Genomic DNA, 26,115 nt, shown 5'->3' on the forward strand with positions numbered 1-26,115 from the left:
GAATTGGCTAATTTTAGGTAATTAAAGATAGATAAATATGATATGCTGGGAATTAAATAAAAATAACAATCTTTTTCCCTTTGATGTATCCCCCGTCGGATGGATTCCTTTTGTCTAAGTTTATTTTATACAAAAGTTTAGGTCTTTTATTTATCGATTGAGGTACTATGAAGTCTGCCGGGTCAGCTAGTTATTTATAAAAGTTAAAAACAATTGTCTCTGCCCCAAAAAAATTAAACTTATAATCAAACCTACAACACGAACATAGGGCGTCTGATGTGTTAGGCAATCGACGCTTTAATACTATTTTTAATAGAATTTTAATTGCACTAGTGGTCCCCCATATTCGAAACTCAACTATAATTAATTAGAATTATAAGTTTGTACACTATTATGATTCTATTGTCAAAGACTATTAAACTTGTATAATCACAGATTTCGCTAACACTACACTTAAGACTTAGAAATATTAATAAAGACGAACAATATTTAATCTATTCTCAATTTGACCACAGACTATAAGCAATAAGAAACAAATGACAATAAACAATAAACAAATAGTATGCATGCGTGTTTGTGTGTCAAATACATAGTATTGTGTGTAATGTTTTTTTTATTTTTATTGATTTAATGCATTTCTTATGTATAATTTAATAAAATATTAACATTCTGCACTCCTTCTCTATATTCTCGATAAGTGTGGGAAATTTCATACTCCTCCGTCAACGCAATTTTCGTAAAAAGGGGTACAAAGTTTTTGCTTCACGTATTAATATAATTGCATAATGCTGGAATTAAAATGGTTATAGAGCAATATTTAAACACCAAGGAACCAAGACATACCTGATCAAACATAGAGTAGATAGAAGCAGTGGGCTGATGTATTGTGCAGACTATAGTTCGTCCTTCACGGGCGAGTTTCTTCAAAAGCTTCATGCACTGTGTCGACGTGAGGCTATCCAAACCTCTGTAAGTTAATAATTAACGCTTTATTGAAATACTAGTTTTTGCCCGCGACTTCGTCCGCGTCGAATAGTTATTTTGGCATAACGCTAAATTTTACCCGCGACTTCATTTAGAAAGTGAAAATATTTTTGAATAATAGAATGTTAAGGAGCTATTTAAGGTAGGTACTAAAATCAGGCTTTTTAACCGACTTCAAAAGAGGAGGCTATCAATTCGACCACCTTTTTTATCTATGTATGTTTACCGATTTCTCGAGAATGCTTCAATCGATTCTAATAATTCATACATTATTTTACCGGAACTTTAACCGTTTCCGCAGCGCACACAGTGGAAGCTCTCAAAAAGGGAAAAACCCCGATTTTGAAACATTCTTTATTGGTGCTCCGTTTGTATTAGTCTTAGCGTGATTTTATATAGCCTATACCCTTCCCTAATAAATGGGCCATCTAACACTGAAAGAATTTTTCAAATCGGATCAAATATATTTTCAACTCGGATCATTAGTTCCTGAGATTAGCACGTTTAAACAAACAAACAAACCCTTCATCTTTATGATATTAGTATTTGTTATTTTCCAAGATATCACAAACAGGTTCGATCGTGGAACTCGACACGTTACGTTGTGACTATCATCAAATACAATGAGTAAACAGATTGTTCTCGAAGTCGAACCGGAAAAAATAAATCTTTAAATGTAAGGTGACAATACGAAGGGAAGAAAGGCAACGACAAGAGGAATATCTTCCAGCGAAGAAGGTGTTGTTCATCACTACACAGTATAAAACAAAGTCGCTTTCTCTGTCCCTATATCTGTCTGTCCCTATGTATGCTTAAATCTTTAAAACCTAGCAACGGATTTTGATGCGGTTTTTTTTAATAGATAGAGTGATTGAAGGGGAAGGTTTATATGTATAATAACATCCATTAAATAGTGGAGGAATCAATAATAAATTACAGTTTCCGAAGCGAAGCGAGGGCGGGTCGCTAGTTTTAAAATATTTTATTTTAGATTGGAGGGATTTCGTTTGACCCGTATACCTTTCCGCTAATTTAGAACGAGGATTGGACGGTGAGCTTTAGGGCTCATCTGGGTGGATTTGCTAATAATTACCGCAGCGCTTCCGAAGAAGACGTCTGTAACGCCTGTCAACTTTTTTCTTCTAAGTGTTAATTTCTTAGCGAGTTCTATGAGTACGGCTACCTGTGCTTCGGTTGCTATTAGCCTTTGTACTAATAGCCTCAAACCTCATTGTCTAGGGTTTCGACGGTAGTTAATTTTTGCGTGAGCCGCGGTGGGAAAATGTAGCAGCAGATAAATGGGTTATTGTTTCGCGCCACTATTAGTTTTTTTTTTTTTTTATGATTGATGGATTACTGGTGGCCCGGAGGCCTTTCCAGTTTCACCAGGACAGGTGGGTTGTTTAGTTGGTTGTACGACAAAAAAAGAACTGGTAATTATTCGTATAACTATGTGCCATTTTGAAGGCCGAATTAAATTATTAAACAAGTCCACATTAATTAGTCGTGATATAAAAAAGAAACTGCTTATTATAAATTTAATGTTTTTAATTATAATCAGAACTACCAAATTGTATAAATTATAACCGGTGGTTCCCCTTAAATTAAGAAATAAACATATAATAAAAATATTGGTTATTGTTGCTATTTTATCTTGTAAAGATACGGACACCAATTAACTCGGAAAAGTAAAATTGAAAATGAAGATATAGATAATGCATATGATAGACAAGTCTATAGTCGATGTGTCGGGTAAAAGTTATATTTGTATACACGATACACAATATAAGATAATGCAAGCATTACATTGTATCTATACAATAAAAACATAGGCTTTTTGTGTACAAATTGTTCTCTACGCGTTAACAAAAGATGAATGAATGAAACTTGTAAAGGTTCTCATTAGCACATCCCTGAAATGGTTGTTATATTGTAATTTATAATGTCATAGTGTCATTGACATACGATATGTGGCGAACGAGTACTTTCAAAAAAATAATAATAATAATATAACCTAAGAAGAAATGGATGGATTGTGTGAAAGACGATATGGGTAGGAGGGGAGTGAGCGAAGAAATGGTATATGATAGAAGAGTATGGAAGGAGAAAACATGTTGCGCCGACCCCAGGTGACTGGGAGAAGGGCAGGATAATAATGAATAATAATAATAATTTCATATTTGAAAAAAAAGAAAGAGACAAGCCCGCTGAGTTTCTTGCCAATTCTTCTCAGGACGGAGGCTAGTTTTTGTGAATTGGCGGTAGTTCTTTTGACGTTCAACAAGTATGTACTTTCATTTATGTTGAAAAAATTTTTTTTGATGTGATTTAATTTCAAAAACTTTGTTTTTCATTGATTTATTAATAATGAACTAACAACTTAACATTAATTTCTTATAATTAACAACAGACAAAGAACAAGATTAAAATAGGCCCACATAATTAGCAATAATATATATGAACGGAGTCGTAAACTTTTTTAGAAAATATAATAAAGATCATTAAAAATAAATCGAAATTTAAATGACGTTATAACAAACAAAAATGGAGTATTGTACGCGCTTCAGAGTAAGGAATGTCCCTAAATTCGGTAATTTTAAAAGATATTGACCAGCCGAAGCTACGCTTCAGAGTAAGGAATGTCCCTAAATTCGGTAATTTTAAAAGAGATTGCCAGCCGAAGCTACGCTTCAGAGTAAGGAATGTCCCTAAATTCGGTAATTTTAAAAGAGATTGACCAGCCGAAGCTACGCTTCAGAGTAAGGAATGTCCCTAAATTCTATAATTTTAAAAGAGATTGACCAGCCGAAGCTACGCTTCAGAGTAAGGAATGTCCCTAAATTCGGTAATTTTAAAAGAGATTGACCAGCCGAAGCTACTCTTCAGAGTAAGGAATGTCCCTAAATTTGGTAATTTTAAAAGAGATTGACCAACCGAAGCTATGAGCTCAAAAAGTTGTGAGTAGGAACTAGCCTTAGGATTACTGGCCTTCATTAAATAATAAAAAATATTTAATTTACTAATAATAAAAAAATATACTGTTTATTCTCGTGTTTATTATATGTTTATGTACTTTAAGGTTCTTTAACAATCTAACTAGGCAGGGCATAAGTATTGTCACACAGTAAAAACTTTTCTTTTAGAATGCTGGCCACAAAAAAGTTTATTGAATTCGAATTTCGAATTGTTCATGAAAATAAAAATGTATACTTTTAGAATTTTACTCATTTTTAAATATGGAGTGGACGCTTATAGAAGACCGTGTTGCAGTTATTGCGTTGCATCGTTGCGGTTACGCGCCAATTCAAATTTTTAATATACTGAAAAATTTGAATATAACCAAAAGATTCGTTTATCGTACCATCAAACGATACAATGAAGACTCTAGTGTAGATGACAGGTCAAGAAGTGGTCGCCCTCGGTCTGTTAGAACTCCAGCAGTGATAAAAGCTGTTAAGGCGCGAATTCAAAGAAATCCCAAACGTAAGCAGAAACTGTTGGCCCTTCAGATGGGGTTAAGCAGAACCACGGTGAAAAGGATGTTAAATGAAGACTTAGGGCTTCGGGCATATCGAAAAAAAAACAGGACATCGTTTGAATGCTCGTCTAATGGACCTGAGACTGAAGAGATGCCGCGCTTTGTTGAAGCGGTACGCGGGAAAAAAATATCGGGAAATTCTTTTTTCGGATGAAAAAATTTTTACCGTAGAAGAGAGCTACAACAAACAAAATGATAAGGTGTACGCACACAGTAGTGAAGAAGCGAGCAACCGTATTCCGCGTGTCCAACGAGGTCATTTTTCATCCTTGCTCATAGTATGGTTGGGAGTTTCTTATTGGGGCTTAACAGAGGTACATTTTTGTGAGAAAGGTGTAAAAACCTGTGCAGCTGTGTATCAAAATACAGTCCTGACGAACCTTGTGGAACCTGTTTCTCATACCATGTTCAATAACAGGCACTGGGTATTCCAACAAGATTCGGCGCCAGCTCATAGAGCGAAGAGCACACAAGACTGGCTGGCGGCGCGTGAAATCGACTTCATCCGGCACGAAGACTGGCCCTCCTCTAGTCCAGATATGAATCCGTTAGATTACAAGATATGGCAACACTTGGAGGAAAAGGCGTGCTCAAAGCCTCATCCCAATTTGGAGTCACTCATGATATCCTTGATTAAGGCAGCCGCCGATATTGACATGGACCTCGTTCGTGCTGCGATAGACGACTGGCCGCGCAGATTGAAGGCCTGTATTCAAAATCACGGAGGTCATTTTGAATAAACTTTAGTGTCATAAGAATCTATGTTTTGTTAATTTCATTTTGTTATATGAATGGTTACATAATGACTAAACTTGTTTCAATTATTTTACATTAAACATGTGACAGAATTTATGACCTGACTAGGTATATATTAATACGTGAAGCAAAAACTTTGTATCGATTTTTACAAAAATTGCGTGGACGGAGGAGTATGAAATTTTCCACACTTATAGAGAATATAGAGAAGAAGTGCACAATGCTGATATTTTATTAAAATAATGCATAAAAGATACATTAAATCAATAAAGAAAATATTACACACACTACATACCGTGTACTTGACGCACACACGCATGAATACTATTTATTGTCAAACTTTTGTTCTTGATGTCTGTTGTCAAATTGAGAATAGATTAAATATTGTTTGTCTTTGTTAATATTTTTTATATTGTAGTCTTGGCGAAATTAGTGATTACAGAAGTATAAAATACAATCATAATAGTGTAAAAACTTACAATTCTAATTAATTATAGTCGAATTTCGACTACTGCGGGACCTCTAGTATTATTAATTATGGCTACGACTAATGAAAACCGAAGAATAAATACTATATTTGGTTTACTGTTTTCCTTTTTGCTAGGCAGACGAGTTCACACCCCACCTGGTTGTATTATTATCTCAACTGTTCTATTTTATGTCGCTTCGTGGTAGAAATTGTTTCGATTTTTCGTATAGGGCAAGTAAGTACGATCGACAGCTTTTAAATAGTTAAAAGTAAATGAGTTTTCTTTTCGACCTCTGACTTATTAATTTTTGGCAACTCAACTAATTAGTGGAATTTTATTAAGCTGTCAAAAAAATTGTTAACGTTAAAGAAAATAAAAAATAATTTATGTAAATTAATACAAGGTAGAAGACAAGATCTCTTGAAATAAACATGAGTTGTTTGAGCGTGATACTTGACTGTTGACCACAGAGTAGTGTGTCTCAAGTACGCCCAAAATAAAAACAGTGTAAAATAGAATTTTCATATGGTAAGCAGTTCATTTTATGGTAAGCAGAGACTTGGCTGTGCCCTGGCATTTCTGATGTCCATGAGCGACGGTAACCACTTACCATCAGTTGGGCCGTATGCTGGTCTACCTATCAAGGCAATATTATTTTTTTGTTAAGAATTTGATTATTTTATACTTGACCACACAGTTCCCTTGAAGATTGCTTAAGCTATCCATTTCCTTCTCTTCTCTACAATTTTTTTATTTTTTTCCACAGGAGGAAATCGCCGTATGTGGGAGTTGAACCTCACTAAAAACTCCTGCCGCTCACAGCCGGCGCCCTACCCCGGACCGGGTGGGAACCCAGTCGGAGCTATTGAGACGGCGGGACAGGGTTTACGCAGAGCATATTACATCCACCCCGCCATCCCCCAGACGCCGGACCGGCGGCCGCCAGCGACACGACCGCCGGTTCCCTCGGTCGACGGGCCAGGAGCCCGCATTGATGGCGCCGCGCTACACCTTCCCCCGGAGCGGTCGGGGGAACGCGGCTTACCACGCCGCCCCACGCCTAGGCTCCTTCCCGCACAAAACGGGTGGAGCCCGAAGCTCTTAGGGGGTCGGGTTACGGACGAGACCCCGGTCCCGACCCCCTGCTCGGCGGCGGCGGATTTCTGCGTAGTGAGGAGAGCTTTGCCTCACTCGCCCCGCCGCCTCCTTCTGCGAGATGGTGCACTCGCAGAAGTCGATCTCTTCTCTACAATAGGTTAATTTCGTCGTATGATTGGCGATGGTTTTCTAAGAGTACATACATAACAGTCCAGAGCTATGAGCATTTTGTAACTGTCATTTGACTGTGGTTATATAGTCAATTACAAAAACAAAACAGTATGTACTCTGTTTCGGAATGCAAGTTTCACGTGTCTAAACCAGTTTTAATTTTTTCAAAAAACCTGTTGAATTCGGTCAGTGACTTCAGAACGCAAGTAAGGAAGATGCGTTTTCCAATGATGCGAAATGTTTTCAATTAAGTTTATTTTTATTTTGGGGAACACAAAACGGACCTGACCAGACAGGGTTTGACAATAATTGGTCTAAAACCTCAAATATTTTGGTAAGCATTTTTTTTTGGTCAGAAGGAAATCGCTGGACTTTTGCCACGCATTGGGGGCAGTATATGGGGGAATCTTGGAGTTGAACTGACCTAAACCCCCTCGCTCAACAACCAGCGTCCGAACCTTGGATAAGTTCACCTAGCCCTGATGCATTCTTTATATTGTAGACTTTTATGTTACTGTATCTTAATCTGGTATCGAGGTATATAGTGTATAAGGTATAGGAGGTATATGGTGGTAGGACCTCTTGTAAGTTTTTTTTTATTGCTTAGATGGGTGGACGAGCTCACAGCCCACCTGGTGTTAAGTGGTTATATAATTAGTCTGGCCATAAATACTGTTACAATTAAAAAAAACAAAATATTACATTTGAATTTGGAATCTGTCGTTTTTATATAATTGCTCATTGAGTTTTCTCATTTTGGCGCCAATACATTGTACAATATTTTGCGATATTAAAATGGAGTGGGGTGATAAAGAGAACCGAATCGCTGTGATTGCATTACACAAAGTAGGTATGTAGCCAAATGCAATTTTTAAAACTCTCCATACGCTTGGTATTAGTAAAATGTTTGTATACCGGGCTATTAATAGGTGCAATGAGACCTCCTCTGTTTGTGACAGAAAAGATCTGGCCGTCCACGCAGTGTTCGTACGAAAAAGGTGGTCAAAGCAGTAAGGGAAAGAATTCAAACAAATCCTGTCCGAAAGCAACAGATTTTATCTCGGGAGTTGAAGATAGCACCTAGAACCATGTCGCGTATTTTAAAAGATGACTTAGGACTTGTAGCCTATAAGAGACGTACTGGTCATTTCTTAACTGATCATTTAAAAGAGAATAGGGTGGTAAAATCGAAACAACTACTGAAGCGGTACGCAAAGGGAGGTCATAGAAAATTTTTGTTTACGGATGAGAATATTTTTACAATTGAGCAACATTTTAACAAACAAAATGACCGTATTTATGCTCAAAGCTCTAAGGAAGCTTCCCAACGTGGGCACTATCCGACTTCAGTGATGGTTTGGTGGGGTATTAGCTATGAAGGAGTGACTGGGCCATACTTTTGTGAAAAGGTATCAAAACATCGGCACAAGTGTATCAAGATACCATTCTTGAGAAGGTAGTGAAGCCCCTTAACAACACCATGTTCAATAATCAAGAATGGTCCTTTCAGCAAGACTCGGCGCCAGGTCAATAAGCTCGGTCTACGCAGTCTTGGTTGGAAACGAACGTTTCGGACTTCATCAGAGCTGAAGACTTGCCGTCGTCTTGTCCCGATCTTGGTCGGCTGGATTATGATTTATGGTCAGTTTTAGAGAGTACGGCTTGCTCTAAACGCCATGATAATTTGGAGTCCCTAAGACAATCCGTACGATTGGCAGTAAAAATTTTCCCATGGAAAGAGTGCGTGCTTCTATTGATAACTGGCCTCAACGTTTAAAGGACTGTATTGCAGCCAATGGAGACCACTTCGAATAAGCTTTTTATAGTTTAAATTGTTTTATATTTATGTATTAAACTAACACACTGTAAAAGTAATACTAAATGTTATTTGCCATAGATTTTTTTTGTTTTCCTTTGTAACAGTATTTATGGCCAGACTAAGTACATCTACAACGTAAATGCACCACCCACCTTGAGATATGAATTCTAAGGTCTCAGTATAGTTACAACGGCTGCCCTTTCGCTCACGCGGCCCGCACCAATTTGAAACCCTTTCAGCCGTCAGAGCCGTCAGAGCACCATGGTTCCTGAGGAACGTGGATCTCCACGATGACCTGGAGCTCGACCCCGTCAGTAAGTATCTACAGTCGGCATCGCTGCGCCACTTTGAGAAGGCGGCACGACATGAGAACCCTCGTGTCGTGGCCGCTGGAAACTACATACCCGATCCTGTAGACCGAATGGTAAACAGTCGACGTCACCCAAAGCACGTCATTACGGATCCTCCTGATCCATTAACGGTGCTTTTAGGCACCACAAGCACCGGTAACCGTCCTCTTCGAACCCGTCGCTTGCGACGAAGGGCTCGACGAGCCAATTAACCCATAGACACAGCCCACTGAGTTTCTCGCCGGATCTTCTCAGTGGGACGCGTTTCCGATCCGATGAAAGATTCTGCGAAGCACTGCTCTTGCTAGGGTCAGTGTTAGCAACACTCCGGTTTGAGCCCCGTGAGCTCACCTACACACGTTAGGGTGAAGCTGAAATAGCCTGTCAAGGCTATCAGAATAGGTATGAAAAAAAAAAGGCTGCCCTACCCTTCAAACCGAAACGCATTACCGCTTCACGGCAGAATTAGGCGGGGTGGTTGTACCTGTTTACAGTATTTTTACTTACGCATATGTGAAAGTTATATTAAACTACGAATTATTTAAAAAAAATTGTAACGATCATGGACTTTTGTGAACACGATTTTCTGTTTTTGCGAAACGGGATAGATATGTATATATATGCATTTAATACCTTAACAGCTTACCATTTTGATTTATAGATTATTTAACAAATACAAATATAAAATGCTAATTCATTCTTATGACCTTATAAACTCATATACACATATGGCATTAATGCAAAGAATATTTTTTGTGTGTTTTTATTTTATTTATTGCTTAGATGGGTGGATGAGCTCACGGCCCACCTGATGTTATGTGGCTACCGGATCCAATAGGCATGTACAACGTAAATGACGCCACCTACCTTGGGATAATAGTTATAAAGTCTCCGTTTTTACATTACAACGACTGCCCCACCCTTCAAACCGAAACGCATTACTGCTTCACGGCAGAAATAGACAGGGTGCTGGTAACTACCCGTGCGGACTCACAAGACGTCCTGCCTCCAGTAATAACGGAAATTTAAATTTTGCGGGTTTGATTTTTATTACACGATGTTATTCCTTCACCGTGGAAGTCAATCGTGAACATTTGTGAAGTACGTAATTTATTAGAAAAATTGGTACCCGCCAGCGGGATTCGAACACTGTTGCATCGCAAGATACGAATGCAACGGACGCCTTATCCTTTAGGCCACCACGAATTCGTTAAATAAGCATACTGTATAAGCCTTATGATATAAATTAGCAAGCAATTTGAAAATCATTTAAAATTATTCTCGATATGACGTCAAATGTATAAAATACAAAAATAAATATTAATAAGACTTTATTATTTATTTAAAAATAAAAGAATCAAGTGCGGACTTTTATTATAGTGTCTGTATTGATCGCGAAGCAGCTTCGCACTTTGGTTTGAAGTTGTAAATTACTCACATTCAGTCTTTAGATAAATATTAGATTATTAACCTATGCGTCATTACGTCTGTTATGTGTCCAATTATTATAATATATGTTCTGGCATGAAAAAACCGTCGGATCATTATATAATTATTTATAATTTTAATGTAGTTAAAGATCTCATAAATACTGTATTATGATTGTTTAAAAATCATGATGATCGCGTGTTCGAGGCAATTCATTGTTTCGCAAAGATTGTTTTATTGGAATTAATAAGGTTCATAACTCACAGCCTATCTAGTGGAGAGCATTAGCACTAGATTCAGTGAGTATCTTAAATGCATAGAAATATCGTTTAGGCGTTACCCTGACTTTATCTTTTCTTAAAAAAACTTTTAAAAAATAATACCTAATTTTACCAAATCAGTTACAGGGAAATAACGTTTTTTATTGATTGAAACATGAAAATTCATTAATTCAGCGTGCCTTAGTTTATATAATAATATTTACCATTTTTATTTATTTTTTCACTTTTGTAACTACTATTAAACTTTAGGAGTTACGAATAATATTGTTAATACGACTATAGCCATGTCTGTCTGTTACATTTTCACGCCTGAATTGCTGAACCGATTCAGGCCTATGATACGTCATCTCTGAACACACACTCTTCTGCCGCATATCCTCTTTTATACAGTTCATCCGAGTCTTTTTAGGACGCCCCTTCCACCCAATCACAAATTAGTTTCATACCTTGGGTCCTTCTGGCTACATGATCATCCTCTTTTTGCCTAATTTGCCCGTACCACGATACGCACGGTACGATTCTTGTCACCGACGCTACTCTCGGACCTCATTTCACTAATATCTAATTTTACCCATACATATTTTTTAATTTAAATAATAATAATAAGTTTGATTTTAACGGTAAAAGTCAGATAAGAAAAAGAACTAGAAATATCAAGAACGCTCGAGAAGTGTAACGTCATCTATTATCAAATAGCGAAAACACATATCGATACGGTAGTACTACTGGGAATGTTTTCGATAATTGTAGACTTCTCGTGTTGACTATAAAAGCGTTGCAGAGATGACATGAAGGCCCTATTTATACCGAACCCCAGCGTGTAACAATTGTACAGGATTCACGAAAACCGAAGCATTCTACGCTAGATTCCATTTTTTTGTAATTAATTAATGTGGAAAAAAGGTTAGGACGATTATAATTTTTAATAAAAGTTTTATAGCATTCGTAAACAATATAATCAGAGAAACAAATGATAACAGAACAAACACAATGTACAGATTATTTATCGTTAAAATTTTGTAACTGAAATAATGTTCGATCGTTTTTATTTATTCATAAGTGCTCAAAATTATACGTCCATTTTTTTGTTATTCACGACTATATCCTTCTCGTGTAAGTTCAGCTTAAAATATTCCAACTACTTTATATGAAGGCTAGTTTTTTTTGCACTGTTTTTGTAACTATACTTGAGACCTTAGAACTTATATTTCGAGGTGGGTGGCGCATTTACGTTGTGGATGTCTATGGGCTCCAGTAACCACTTAACACCAGGTGGGCTGTGAGATCGTCCACCCATCTAAGAAATAAATTAAAAAAAAAACTCAGTATCATTTGATTATCATTAAATTTCTCATTTCATTCAGGTCATTAAATTTATTATCCAATGGGTTATTTTTCTCGTGACCGCGTTCCACATTCAATGGCTCCAAACAGACTTTGTGGATGAGATAGAAACTATGGTCTAGTTTGAAATACCCCGTATGCCATAATTAATAACGTAATTTGTACGCCATATATTTAACAAAAAGACAATGGGACACTTCGATCGGTAATTTAACCTGGGTCTCAAGGTAAAGTTGATTTTTTCTCTAAAGATTAAAGTTCTCATATAGTTCTTGCGAGCATATGCATAAAAAGTATGTTTCTAAGAAAAGAGAACTCACCGACGTGCCTGTCTAATCTAATAAGTATACTTTATACGACCGATACATCCGGGGTCATCAAGTTGTCAATAACTTGAACTATATCTCAATCGATTTCGAATTCAAGCTTATGAAATAACTAAGTAGTTTATAACAAATAAAATAAGGTGCGCGTGCAACTTGGTACACTTGAAAGAAGTGAAACTTCTTTTGCGTTATATAGTATTATGGTTTTCTTCATTATTCAGCCTTAAATCAAATTTCTTTTGTATTAGGGAATGCTGTGTTTAAGAGAAACGACTTTTCCCCCCTCGACTTTTCCACAGTCGAGTTGTTCGCGAGACGCTCTGTCCATTATCTTAATCTCGCCTTTCCTAAATTCTTTCTTTTCTCTCTAGCCGTAACGAAACTGTCGCAAGTTAAATTTTACTCTCAACCCGACTAAAGAAGTTTCACTTCAAAAATAATGATTAAAAACAATTGCTCACTAACGTAGTCGGCTCGTCGAGGAACACGACCGGCGGGTTGTCAATCAATTCCACCGCTATCGAAAGACGTTTCTTCTGCCCTCCAGACAGATTCCCGCATCTCGTCTCTCTTGTTCCGGCCAGCCCTAACGAATTTAGAATGTCATTTATCTGTGAACAAAGAAATTAAGTGTCTTAATGATTTTGATGTGCGTTGATCTTTCTAGTACGACACGTAAATCGTATGGAGTTTGTAATATGGAACGTAGCTGTCGAAGATAATCGAATACCGAATGGAAGTAAAAGAAGAAAGATAATTTCAAAGTAAATTCTAACAATTTTCGTTTTTTTCTCATAAATTTTAAACATTTTGTGTTTACATTTTTCAACCTCTCTCATTGTGATGTGGACGCATCTCTAGAGCGTTGTTTATTTATGTTTGAGGAATTACTGATGGCTCGGAAGCCTTTCCAGTTTCACCAGGGTAGGTGGTCCAGCAAGGGCTCAGCCAAGAGGGGTGGAATTTGCTATCAGCTACTCGAGCACCTCTAAAGGAGACCTAACAACTCAAGAGTAGGTGCTTCGTGAATGAATCTACTACCGGCTCGGAATCGCGACCCGCTGAGAAGATCCGGTGAGAAACTCAGCGGGCTGATGTTTAAGTTAGGTTGAACGGTTACCGGGGTTCCTAAGCCTGTTCCTAGTGTTAGAGCTGAAGGCGTTATTGGATCTGATGGATCCGTACGGACGTGTCTAGGGTGTCGTAGAACGTTGTCTATTCCATCGTGAATCTAAGAAACCGTTAATATTACTTGTTTTAAATTTCGTACAATTAAAAAAAAAAAGAATCACTAATTCATCATCGTCCGATGTTATAGGTATAAAAGCGTTTTCTTATTTATCAAAATCCAGTATGAATTATGCGACGTCTGTCAGACCTAAAAGTAGCAAAAAACAAAACCATAGAATCGATACGTATTACAAAAAGGCTACGTATTACAATCCGATTGTATCTGAACATTGAAGAGGATTAGTACAAATAGAAAGAGGGCAAATAAACCTACATAACATATAAGCCATCTGTATTTAGAATTAAATAATATTAGCTAAAAAAAATAAAGGTTTTCCACGTATGACATCATGCCTTGTGATTCATGTTAAAAAGTATTGGAATTACTAAATTTTATTCGACGATCGTAAAAGTTAAGCGTTAAAATCGTAAATAATAATGATTAATAATCATTTTGCAATTAGGAATCACCCATCATAATTAATTTTTCGATTGTCTTAATTTAAAATGCTTTTGAGGTTTAATGTCGTCATTTCTATTGTATCGAGTGATACGCATGCGCCGGCGTTCGAATCCCGCTGACTGGTTTTTGTAATGAGACACGTAACTATGAATTGTTCACTAAATACTCCCACGGTGAAGGAATAAAAAAAAGATGTGTGTTGTCGTGGGACACAGGATAGGAACGAAGTTCTTTATTATAAAAATAATAATTTTAAGTTCTATTCGAGGTATAAAGAAAATAAAACTGGAGGTTTCGCAACACTTCACGGACATTCGGTAACGTGAGAACTTATTGTGGTACACTTCATTCACGGTTGTTTGTATAAGAGTTAGTGTATTGCGCAAACGAACGCTCTGAGATCGTGGTCAATGAATGATAAAAAAATATGTTATTTTTTGTACGTTATTACAAAGTTAAGTCGTACACTGTGTGCATTACTAACTTGTACGTTATTACAAAGTTAAATCGTACACTGTGTGCATTATTAATAAAAATCTTATGTTGCGGACGTTTTCTCCCGGCATCGTTACATAAGGAACGTTGTTCCAAAAATGATAATAATCAAACCCGCAAATTTTTAATTTCCGTAATTACTGGTGGTAGTTAGTTTTGTGAGCCCGCACGGGTAGGTCTGGTACCGCTGACCTGCTTATTTCTGCCACAAAGCATAAATGCGTTTTGGGTTTTAAAATGAGGGGTCGTTCGTTATACTGTAAAACTGAGGCTTAGAACTCATGTCTTAAGGTGAGTGGCGGCTTTTTCGTCGTATATGTCTCTGGAGCTCATACCACTTAACATCGGGTGGACCGTGAGCTCATAGATCCATCTATGCAATGAAAAAAAAGGAACTGGTGGTAGGACCTCTTGTGAGTCCGCACGGGTAGGTACCACCGCCCGGCCTATTTCTGCCGTGAAGCAGTAATGCGTTTCGGTTTGAAGGGTGGGGCAGCCGTTGTAACTATACTGAGACCTTAGAACTTATATCTCAAGGTGTGTGGCGCATTTACGTTGTAGATGTCTATGGGTTCCAATAACCACTTAACATCAGGCACGTCCACACATCCAGGCAATACAAAAAAATACATATACAGTCAAACCTGGATAAGCGAGAGTTCAAGGGAGCACAATCTCATTCTCGCTTATAGAGGTTTCTCACTAACCCGAGTTTCTCGCTAATGCTCCCTCTGAATTTCATTTCGCGATTTTCCGGATGCAAACGCATTCACTGTTTTAAGTTTATGACTTTAATGACAGTACTTTAATTTTCCGTTTTTACATGATGCAGAACAGAACTTCCCTTCGCAATTGATTAACGATAAACTGAGTAAGTCCGACAAACAGGACGGTACACAGGCACACGTATTCATTCGAAAATAATGCGATAAAATAACAACGTTATTTAGTTCCACGAAATAGAATAGGTTCAATATTCACGAGAAAACAATACAAAAACAATGATAAGAAGTTCCACGAAAGTTAAAAATGAGTCATAAAATAGCAGATGTTAAATTTGTAATTTGTTTTGTCATTTGTTCCTTCTAAATAATATAAATAAATAAATAAAGCTCGGCTGTCGCTTATAGAGGTATAGATAGGTAGCACTTACGGAGGTCCATGAGGAAAAAACGACTCTTTCTTACAGAGGTTTCTGTTTCTCGCTAATAGAGGTTTTGGGAGCTTAAAATGACGGGTCCTTGCTATTACTCTCACTTATAGAGTTTTCTTACTTATCCAGTTCTCACTTACCCACCCAGGTTTGAATGTATATTATTAATGTTTTAGTGTCTGTATTATAATAGGGTGGGGAAAAAGTTTTAAGAAAATTCACAACATTTTTTTAATATAGTTTATTTTCATTTAATTCATTATTTTCATTTACTGGTGGTAGGACAACTTGTGAGTCCGCGCGGGTAGGTACCACCGCCCTGCCTATTTCTGCCGTGAAGCAGTAATGCGTTTCGGTTTGAAGGGTGGGGCAGCCGTTGTAACTTACTTGAGATCTTAGAACTTATATCTCAAGGTGGGTGGCGCATTTACGTCGTAGATGTCCATGGGCTCCAGTAACCACTTAACATCAGGTGGGCTGTGAGCTCGTCCAACCATCTAAGCAATAAAAAAATAAATAAATAAAAAACACATTTTCCTAATTTGAATTTGGAATTATCTTCTTTAAAATTTAAACTTTAATGATACCAAAACGCAGATCAAAACCAGCCAGATACATTATAGTATAGCCAAAGAGATTTTATTACAAGTTCATAGATACTATGTATAATGCGAAAACACTTTTTCCCCAACCTGTTATGTAGTTGCGCAACAGTTGATACGCGCTTAGAATTAGCCGAGAACATCATTTTATTTATTTATTATAACTTCACATTAAATTTACATTGGCGGACCTAATGCCTAAGGCATTCTCCACCAGTCAACCAAAAGGTAGTGCAGAGTAAATAGTGGTAGGTGGGATGAAATTTATACTAAATTACAAATATGTATATACACAAAAAAATATATATACATTAAAAAACACAATCACACATACATACATACATATTTTTAAAATGAAAAATAAAGCAGAACTAATCTGAACCTTAAATTATTTTACAACTATATTATACTCTCGTGCCCTTAACATAATATGAAGTTCATCGTGTTGTATAAAATGAAACACAAAAATACTGTTCCCGGACGAGATTTTAAGAATGTAACATCATCTATACATATTAATAAAATTGGAGTGTTTGTTTGTAATATTGAAATAGGCGTATTTTACTAGATGAATTTGAATATATGTATATACGGTACATCAAAATAATATTTTATACAATTTTTGTTTGTCTGTCTGTCTGTTTGTTCCGGCTAATCTCTGGAACGGCTGGACCGATTTTGACGAGACATTCACTGATATGTAGCTGGTGATATATGGAGTAGCTTAGGCTACGTTTTTAGACTAACTTCACCCCGCGGCGTCACCCGCGGTACGACAATGACCGCGGGTCTCGCGGGTCTCAGCTAGTCTCTATATATAAAAATGAATTGCTGTTCGTTAGTCTCGCTAAAACTAGAGAACGGCTGAACCGAATTGGCTAATTTTGGTCTTGAATTATTTGTGGAAGTCCAGAGAAGGTTTAAAAGGTAGATAAATAGGAAAATGCTCGGAATTAAATAAAAATAACAATTTTGTTTTTCCTTTGATGTGTCCCCCGTCGGTCTTTTATTTATCGATTGAGGCACTACGAAGTCTGCCGGGTCAGCTAGTATTTTATAAAAAGCAAGGTTATTATTGTAAACCTTTATTAATTATTGGTTTTCAATTCATGTGCCAGTTCATTCGAGTTCATATTATCATGTTGATGAAGGTTATAAGTATTTCTGGAGTGGTGCTTGTGTGAAATCAACTTCGAATTGACTTTTAACAGTTAATTTAAAAATAATCATTATTGATACTCCATAAGGGTTTTAATCTCGCGATTGTATTTCGTTTTAACTCGTTCAAAACGTTCAGATGTCGACTTCGTTGTCCTTGAATAAATATAATGAAAAAAAAAAAAAAACAAGATAGTTTTAATTATATCTACGACTCGCGAATAAGTATGTCCGTGTATACCTTAATTATTCGTACGACTCGCCAATAAGTATGTGCGTAAATATGTACTTAAAAAACATACATTTTATTATTATGACCAACAGATCAATGATAGTCTCCATCAATTTCAATAAACTAATGTTTATATCATTAAAATGTGTTTTTTTTTTATTGCATAGATGGATGGACGAGCTCACAGCCCACCTGGTGTTAAGTGGTTACTGGAGCCCATAGACATCTAAAACGTAAATGCGTCACCCACATCGAGATATAAGTTCTAAGGTCTCAGTATAGTTACAACGGCTGCCCCACCTTTCAAACCGAAACGCATTACTGCTTCACGGCGGAAATAGGCGGGGTGGTGGTACCTATCCGCGCGGACTCATAAGAGGTCTTACCACAAGTTATTACGCAAATTATAATTTTGCGGGTTTGATTTTTACTAAACGACAAGCGACCCGCCCTCGCTTCGCTTCGGAAACATTAAAACACACATGAAACCAAAAAAAAAAAAAAATTAAAAAAAGTAGCCTATGTTCATCAGGGACAATGTCGGCTTCTAATGGAAAAATAATTTTTCAAATCGGTCCAGTAGTTTCGGAGCCTATTCGAAACAAACAAACAAACAAATCTTCCCTCTTTATAATATTAGTATAGATGTTATTCCTTCACCGTGGAAATCAATCGTGAACATTTGTTGAGTACGTATTTCATTAGAAAAATTGGTACCCGCCTGCGGGATTCGACCATCGGTGCATCGCTACATACAAATGCACCGGACGTCTAATCCTTTAGGCCACGACGACTTCAAAATGTGTGGTACTTTATCATAATAAATAGTCGTTACTCGACGAAGCTCGGCATATTATTCATTTAAGTCCCCGCAGATAATGTTAAACTAATGGTCGCAAATGATCAATAAGAAAATGCAATAAGCTACATGCATAAAGTATTGAAAAACAATGATTCATTGACACATCACTTTCAAAATCACATCAAAACTTAAATAATTCAATGCTATCTCCACTAGTCTAAAGTGTTTTAAGTAAAGTTACGTAATTAGCATCACAATCGTACGGTATTATTAATTCGCGGCTTAATCTAAGTGAGATGGGGGTAGCTATATGTGCAGGCTTATAATACGTTCTAGCACCAGTAAATGCCAAAAACACACCCTGAAAACGATGCTGCTTACTCACTGGTGTACTCGTTGTCGCTTTTTATGATATCCAGGGGAGTTTATGGTAAATTTGGTTTTGTGTCGTAAGATTTGTTGAAATATATTTTTTTTTTTCATTGGTAAATGTGTGGACGAGCTCACAGCCCACCTGGTGTTAAGGGGTTACTGGAGCCCATAGACATCTACAACGTAAATGCGCCACACACCTTGAGATATAGTTCTAAGGTCTCAGTATAGTCACAACGGCTGCCCTACCCTTCGAACCGAAACGCATTACTGCTTCACGGCAGAAATAGGCGGGGCGGTGGTACCTACCCGTGCGGAATCACAAGAGTTCCTACCACCAGTACCTATTTTTAGTTGTTTCGGGTTTTTATCGGATTTCTTCCATTCGCAGAAGGATGCCACTACATGTTGTATCGAATCACGAATATATCGAATATCGAATCAAGAAAACTAGGTAGTGTTGCCCGCATTATTGATAATGGTCCGAACTTTTACAATTCCAGATCAATACTGGAATGCTGTCTACATGGATAAACGCTATTATTTTAAATTTGCATAAAAAAAAATAGTACATACTTACTAAAAATATAAGTACTTACAACTCCAAGTTTTGTTTTATCGTTCAGAGTATTTCCAAGTTTCATGTCTGCCGCGAAAGTCATCAGTTCGTTGACCGTGAAGAGAGGGTTCAACCGGTCGTCCTGGAGTATGTAGCAGGATTTCTTCCGGTACTCCTTTAGAGAGCCTAAATTCCGAGAGACGAGTGGTGAATTCATCCACATGCGTAGCTCGCAGAGACAGTCTCCAGCGCGAATCTTTCCTGTTACGCCTTTTGTTCTGAAAGCGAGAGATATTTTCAATTACTGAAATCCGGTTACGGTATGGCTGCTACAAAATTTTAGTGATACACATTATTGAAATTTATCAGATATAAAAAAAAAAATACCCAGAATAATTTTTTATCTTGATATCAGAAAAAAATTATATTTTGCGATAACTTCAGTTTAATCCAAGGCACCAAACATTAACTTACTTAACTTAGTAGTATTTTTACGCCACAAAATAAACTGAAGTCTATTAGTAGACTTCGGCCTGACGGGCCACTGTACCGCGGAGACTGGTGACATTGGTCGTCGATAATGGCCGCCACGACCCGTCAGTACCCGACTGACGGGTCATTGGGACGGCTGTTGGAGTCGTCGGAGTGGCACAGCGAGTTTGGTTGTAATGTTGATCGGGGAACCCCCCTACTCTGACCGGGTTCTGATCCCGGGCGGATATCGAACGTTGGGTGAGACAGTGCAAGAGGAGTTGTTTGGTGCGGTAGAGCCCCAAAAAATCCTTGGGTCCACGGTCTGCTCCCAACATCTGCAGACCGTCAAATCCCACATACCTCGCGTGGTCCCTAGGCGTAGAAATCAGTTAGGAGGTTCAGCTCCTTGCCCGACAAAAAAAGGTCTATTAGTAGGTCTACTTTGTTGCCAAAAAGTCTACTCACTATTATTCGGCTTGCTCGCAAATTCATCTAAGATGCTCTTAATCTAAGCTTTTATATAAGTTCAATATAAGTTTTTAGCGGTAGGCAGCAGCTTGGCTCTGCCTCGGGTATTTATGAAGTCCATGGGCGACGGTAACCAATCATCATCAGGTAGGCCGTATGCTCGTCTGCCTACAAGGGCAATAAAAAAAAGCTGATGGTAGAGCGTGTGTACACGAACTTATGATATCTGCAGCCTGCTGCGAATAAAGTAATTAAATTTAGACGACACGAGGTGACTGCAACCGCCACTATAAAAAGTGATCTCGAAGCTTAAACTGCACTGGAATAAAGGATGGTAGTAACTTATCGTGCGGGAAAAATACTGAAAATAGAATCCTAACACAAGGTAAAGCGTGGTCAAGCCAAGGCGGAGACAAATCTCGAATTGGGTTTGATACTTACGAGAAACCAGTGAGAGCGTTCATGAGTGAAGACTTCCCGGCTCCGGATGGACCCATTATGGCTGTCAGCTCACCGGATTTGAACAGCCCCGATATTCCTTTTAGTATTGTCTTGTTTCCTGAAACAAAATTTGAATAAAGAAATCGATTTAGTTTTGGATATTCCAATAATGACTGTGCGGTTTTTAAGATAGACGTCCACGTTTACCCAACTCATATAAAGTGGACATCGTGGATCGTGAAAATCGGGAATACCAAATACTGCTAAGTTGATGCTTATGTCGCTAACGACTTTTCTAATACTGATTCGGAAAGAACATATAAGGATATGAGGAAAGTTCATCGCAATGCTAAATTTTTTTTTATTTTTTTTTTATTGCTTATATAGGTGGACGAGCTCACAGCCCACCTGCTGTTAAGTGGTTACTGGAGCCCATAGACATCTACAACGTAAATGCGCCACCCACCTCGAGATATAAGTTCTACGGTCTCAGTATAGTTACAACGGCTACCCCACCCTTCGAATCGAAACGCATTACTGCTTCACGGCGGAAATAGGCGGGGTGGTGGTAGCTACCCGTGCGGACTCACAAGACGTCCTGCCACCAGTGATTACGCAAATTATAATTTTGCGGGTTTGATTTTTATTACACGATGTTATTCCTTCACCGTGGAAGTCAATCGTGAACATTTGTTGAGTACGTATTTCATTAGAAAAATTGGTACCCGCCTGCGGGATTCGAACACCGGTGCATCGCTACATACGAATGCACCGGACGTCTTATCCTTTAGGCCACGATGACTACAATATATTTTATAATATAATATATTTTACGGCAACAACAATATCTGGAATACGCAACATTCATGAGCGTAGTCTTTTGGGGTAGAAGCGAAGAACGCTACGTCATTACCAAGTGAAGTAAAGGTAAAAGAAAGTAGTGGACATAAAGGGATTCATCAGAACACTCAATAGGGAACGACTGGTAGACTTATTTACTCTAGAAAAAATTAATATCGAATGGATGTCTTGTATATCGAGTTAAATGAAAGTCCTTGAAATTTCGGATCCCTGGCGTCTTTGAAGCAGTATAGGCACGGCATAACAATGCGGTTTCAAGATACGGCGTCGCTGATCAGGTCCGAAGTGCGATATACTTTGCTTGTTGAGAGCCTAAACAGAGCGATAATATTTTCTGTCAATTTTTGAAGTTCGTTTTCGTTTAAGCCATTCTTCGTATCATTTGAAGTCGTCGTGGCCTAAGGGATAAGACGATAAGTTCGAATCTCAGGCGGGTACCAATTTTTCTAATGAAATACGTACTCAACAAATGTTCACGATTGACTTCCACGGTAAAGGAATAACATCGTGTAATAAAAATCAAACCCGCAAAATTATAATTTGCGTAATTTACTGGTGGTAGGACCTCTTGTGAGTCCGCGCGGGTGGGTACCACCGCCCGTCCTATTTCTGCCGTGAAGCAGTAATGCGTTTCGGTTTGAAGGGTGGGGCAGCCGTTGTAACTATACTTGAGACCTTAGAACTTATATCTCAAGGTGGGTGGCGTATTTACGTCGTAGATGTCTATGGGCTCCAGTAACCACTTAATACCAGGTGGGCTGTGAGCTCGTCCAACCACCTAGCAATAAAAAAAAAATTCAGTAGAAATTTAAAATTCATAAATTTTAAAGCAGGTGGCGGCATAAAGGCAGTTTTTTTTTTTTTTTAATATTCTGATATTTCGTCTGTCGTTCTGTTGTTTGTTTATTTCGGTCCTGATATAAGGCACACACTATGAATACAAACAACGAGCTAACGACGTTTCAGATCTGAGATAATATAGTATCTCCTAAGTTATATGGTACGTGAGTACTGGAGTAATTGTAAACGTTACTCATATAATCTGTTTAACCTAATCTTGAACTTGGACTGACTCAAGAAGCTCGATTCTTTTTATAATATGTAAGAAAAAATGTACCTTTAAATTTAATGGCATCTATATGACTTCGATACTTTTTTATGAATTTTTACTTGACAAATTAGTATACTGTTGCTCACAATGCAATAAAATACCAGCAATCTTCTGTCTATGAACATGTATGCTATTATGGTTAATGCTTGAATGGCTACTAGTAAATTAATCTTTTGAAAGTTTAGCGTAGCCGGGCAGTGGGGTTCGCCTCGAGGCCCGTTCCCTACCCGTAAAGCTAGCTATACGACAAACCCCACAACGACGACAACGGGAGTGTATTTGGCTTTGCATTTTTATTTATTTTGTGACTCTCTTTCTCTCTCTCTCTCTCTATTTATCTCTATCTCTCTCTTTTTCTCACTCTCTCTTTGATTTCACGAGTGCCTTGCTAAATAAAGGATAAGCATCGCGTGATTTCAAGCGACGTAATCGTTCGATTCCTTCGTAATAAGGTGACACTCTACAAAACTTGCATACGCTCCGTCATGACCTATACAAGTGTAGTGTTCACTCACGCGGCCGCACCAACTCGAAACCACTTCAAGTCATTCAATCCCGTTTTTGCAGGATAGCCGTCGGAGCACGATGGTTCTTAAGGAACGTGGATCTCCATGATGACCTGGAGCTTGACTCAGTCAGTAAGTACATATCTACAGTCGGCATCATTGCGCCACTTTGAGAAGGTGACACGACATGAAAACCCTCTTGTCGTGGCCGCCGGTAATTACATACCCGATCCTATGGATCGAATGGTAAACAGTCGACGTCGCTCTAAGCACGTCATTACGGATGCTCCCAATCCATTAACGGTGCTTAGGTACCTCAAGCACTGGTCACCGTTCTCGCCAAACCCGTCGCTTGTGACGAAGGGCTCGACGAGTAAATTAACCTATGGACACATCCCACTGAGTTTCTCGCCGGACCTTCAAAATGGGTCGCGTTTCCGATCCGGTGGTAGATTCTGCGAAGCACTACTCTTGCTAGGGCCAGTGTTAGCAACACTCCAGTTTGAGCCCCGTGAGCTGACCTATACGTCAAGAAGAAGCTGAAATAGCCTCTCAAGGCTATCAGCATAGGGAAAAAAAAGCGTGATTTAAAAGAAAACCAAAGTGAATTTGTGGGTGGAGCCTGCAAGGTAGTTATAAGGTTTAAGTGTATTTCAAGGTTGTATATTATTCTAAATCGAATCACCTCCTCTCCAGATCTCGACGGTAATTCTTATTATTCATAATCGTTAAGGATAATCGATGGTAATATGTACGTATTGATAATCGTTAAGGCTTGTTAAAAAGACAAAAACATCAGTTGCAGAACCAGTTTTTTTTAAATCGCCAAAAGCATATCTGACTCAGGATATATTAGGTTTTAATAAATACAATGATTTGAGAGATTAGAATTATTGAGAATAATACGGACTCACGGTAGTTGGCGTCTTAACTGCATACTTAGCATCGTCAAGGCAATCAATTACGTTAGGTCAAGTGATAACAATCATAGAATAGAAACAGAGGATTATTTGAAAAAAAAAAAAAAAACCGAAATCGCGCTCACGATTTTTTTTTTATTGCTTAGATGGGTGGATGAACTCACAGTCCACCTGGTGTTAAGTGGTTACTGGAGCCCATGGACATCTTCAACGTAAATGCGCCACCCACCTTGAGATATAAGTTCTAAGATCTCAATATAGTTACAACGGCTACCCCACCCTTCAAACCGAAACGCTTTACTGCTTCACGGCAGAAATAGGCAGGGTGGTGGTACCTACCCACGCGGACTCACAAGAGGTCCGACCAGAAAATTTTCAAGGTTACTTTAGATATATATCAAAGTTCCGAAAAACAATACATAACATTTGTCGAACGAAGCTCATATAAGGCTCGATAGAAGATCTTTCCTATTTCACTAGATTAGAGCCCCGTGAGCTCACTTACGTCTGGTAAGAAAAAAAAATTCTCTATGTCGTTATTTCCGCAGGCGCTAAGATTTCCTGCCTTTGATAGCATAACTCGATCTTCTATCTCTCTCGTATTGATTGATGTCTTCAAGGTGTACAGCCCCAACCAGGTTGACGAGATTTGATTATGAAAATAAGTTAATTTTAAAATGTTTAATTAATTACTGAAAAATATCAGAATCGCTATAGCGTATTCTAAACAAATACGTAAGAATATTAAAACTTCCGTAGTATTTAATTAATTATTTTCAAGGTTTTTTTTCGCTGTTTCGCATATTTATTTACATTTATTTTTAGATTTAACTTGATCGTTAGCCTGTCTCAAGAATATTGTAAATATGATCTGAACAAAAATCTATACTAATATTATAAAGAGGAAAGATTTGTTTGTTTGTTTGTATTGAATAGGCTCCAAAACTACTGAGCCGATTTGAAAAATTCTTTCACTGTTTGGAAGGAACACTATTCCTGAGTGACATAGGCTATAATCTTTTTTGAAAAAAATTAGTGTTCCTTACTAAAACTCCAATAATGTAACCCAAGGTGTAAAAAAATTTCCTAAAATATTCTTTACATTGCGTGCCCTGCGAAAACTATTGATGATAGAATAAAATAATGTACTACGACTTTGTAGAACACATTATTATTTACAAAAAGTGTCGCGACAGCATATGTCTAACTATTATAGTTTTACCGCAATAAGTGTTATTTTATTTAAAAACATAAAATAACGTCAAATATCGTTGACATTTTTGTTGAGGACCCGAGCGGCGCCGGAGCGGGCTGCTAGTATAGAATAAATACGTGTAGCTTTTTATAAACGACATATTAAATATCATTAGTTTTACCAAAAAGGGGGAAAAATTACGTGACAGTAATCGTGCCAGCCACTGTACTATGTCAAACCCCTTTCGTGGAGTGCAAGCAACAACCGCAATGTGTGTGTGTATTTTTTTTTTAATTTCAAGGCGAAACTGCCGTACTTTCTTTTGAATTAGGGCCGACCGGCTATTCTTGTCGGAATTGAATCAACAAAACTGTGGGAGCCAAAACTCATCGCATCGCATGGTAGGTAGAGGAAGGTTGGAACGAAATAGCAGGCAGGCTATCCGAAGTCCACTTAGACCGCGCTGGTAGCTGGCACCCCTGGGATACTCCGCTATGTTACTCTTACC

At 37.9% G+C, this 26,115-nt stretch overlaps 1 protein-coding gene across 1 annotated transcript in view; it reads right to left on the reverse strand.

The window, feature by feature from the left end:
- Positions 1-26,115, reverse strand: part of LOC114250525 (ATP-binding cassette sub-family G member 4) — a 61,591-nt gene that overhangs the window by 16,067 nt on the left and 19,409 nt on the right. Inside the window, exons 2-5 of the mRNA XM_028184430.2 lie at positions 21,015-21,132; positions 19,672-19,909; positions 13,031-13,176; positions 844-967 (exon numbers count right to left, since the gene is read on the reverse strand). Of these exons, the coding sequence (XP_028040231.2) occupies positions 844-967; positions 13,031-13,176; positions 19,672-19,909; positions 21,015-21,132 (626 nt within the window). The remainder of the gene's footprint in view (positions 1-843; positions 968-13,030; positions 13,177-19,671; positions 19,910-21,014; positions 21,133-26,115) is intronic.

Source organism: Bombyx mandarina, chromosome 12, assembly GCF_030267445.1.
Source record: "Bombyx mandarina strain Sakado chromosome 12, ASM3026744v2".
Lineage (NCBI taxonomy): Eukaryota > Metazoa > Arthropoda > Insecta > Lepidoptera > Bombycidae > Bombyx > Bombyx mandarina.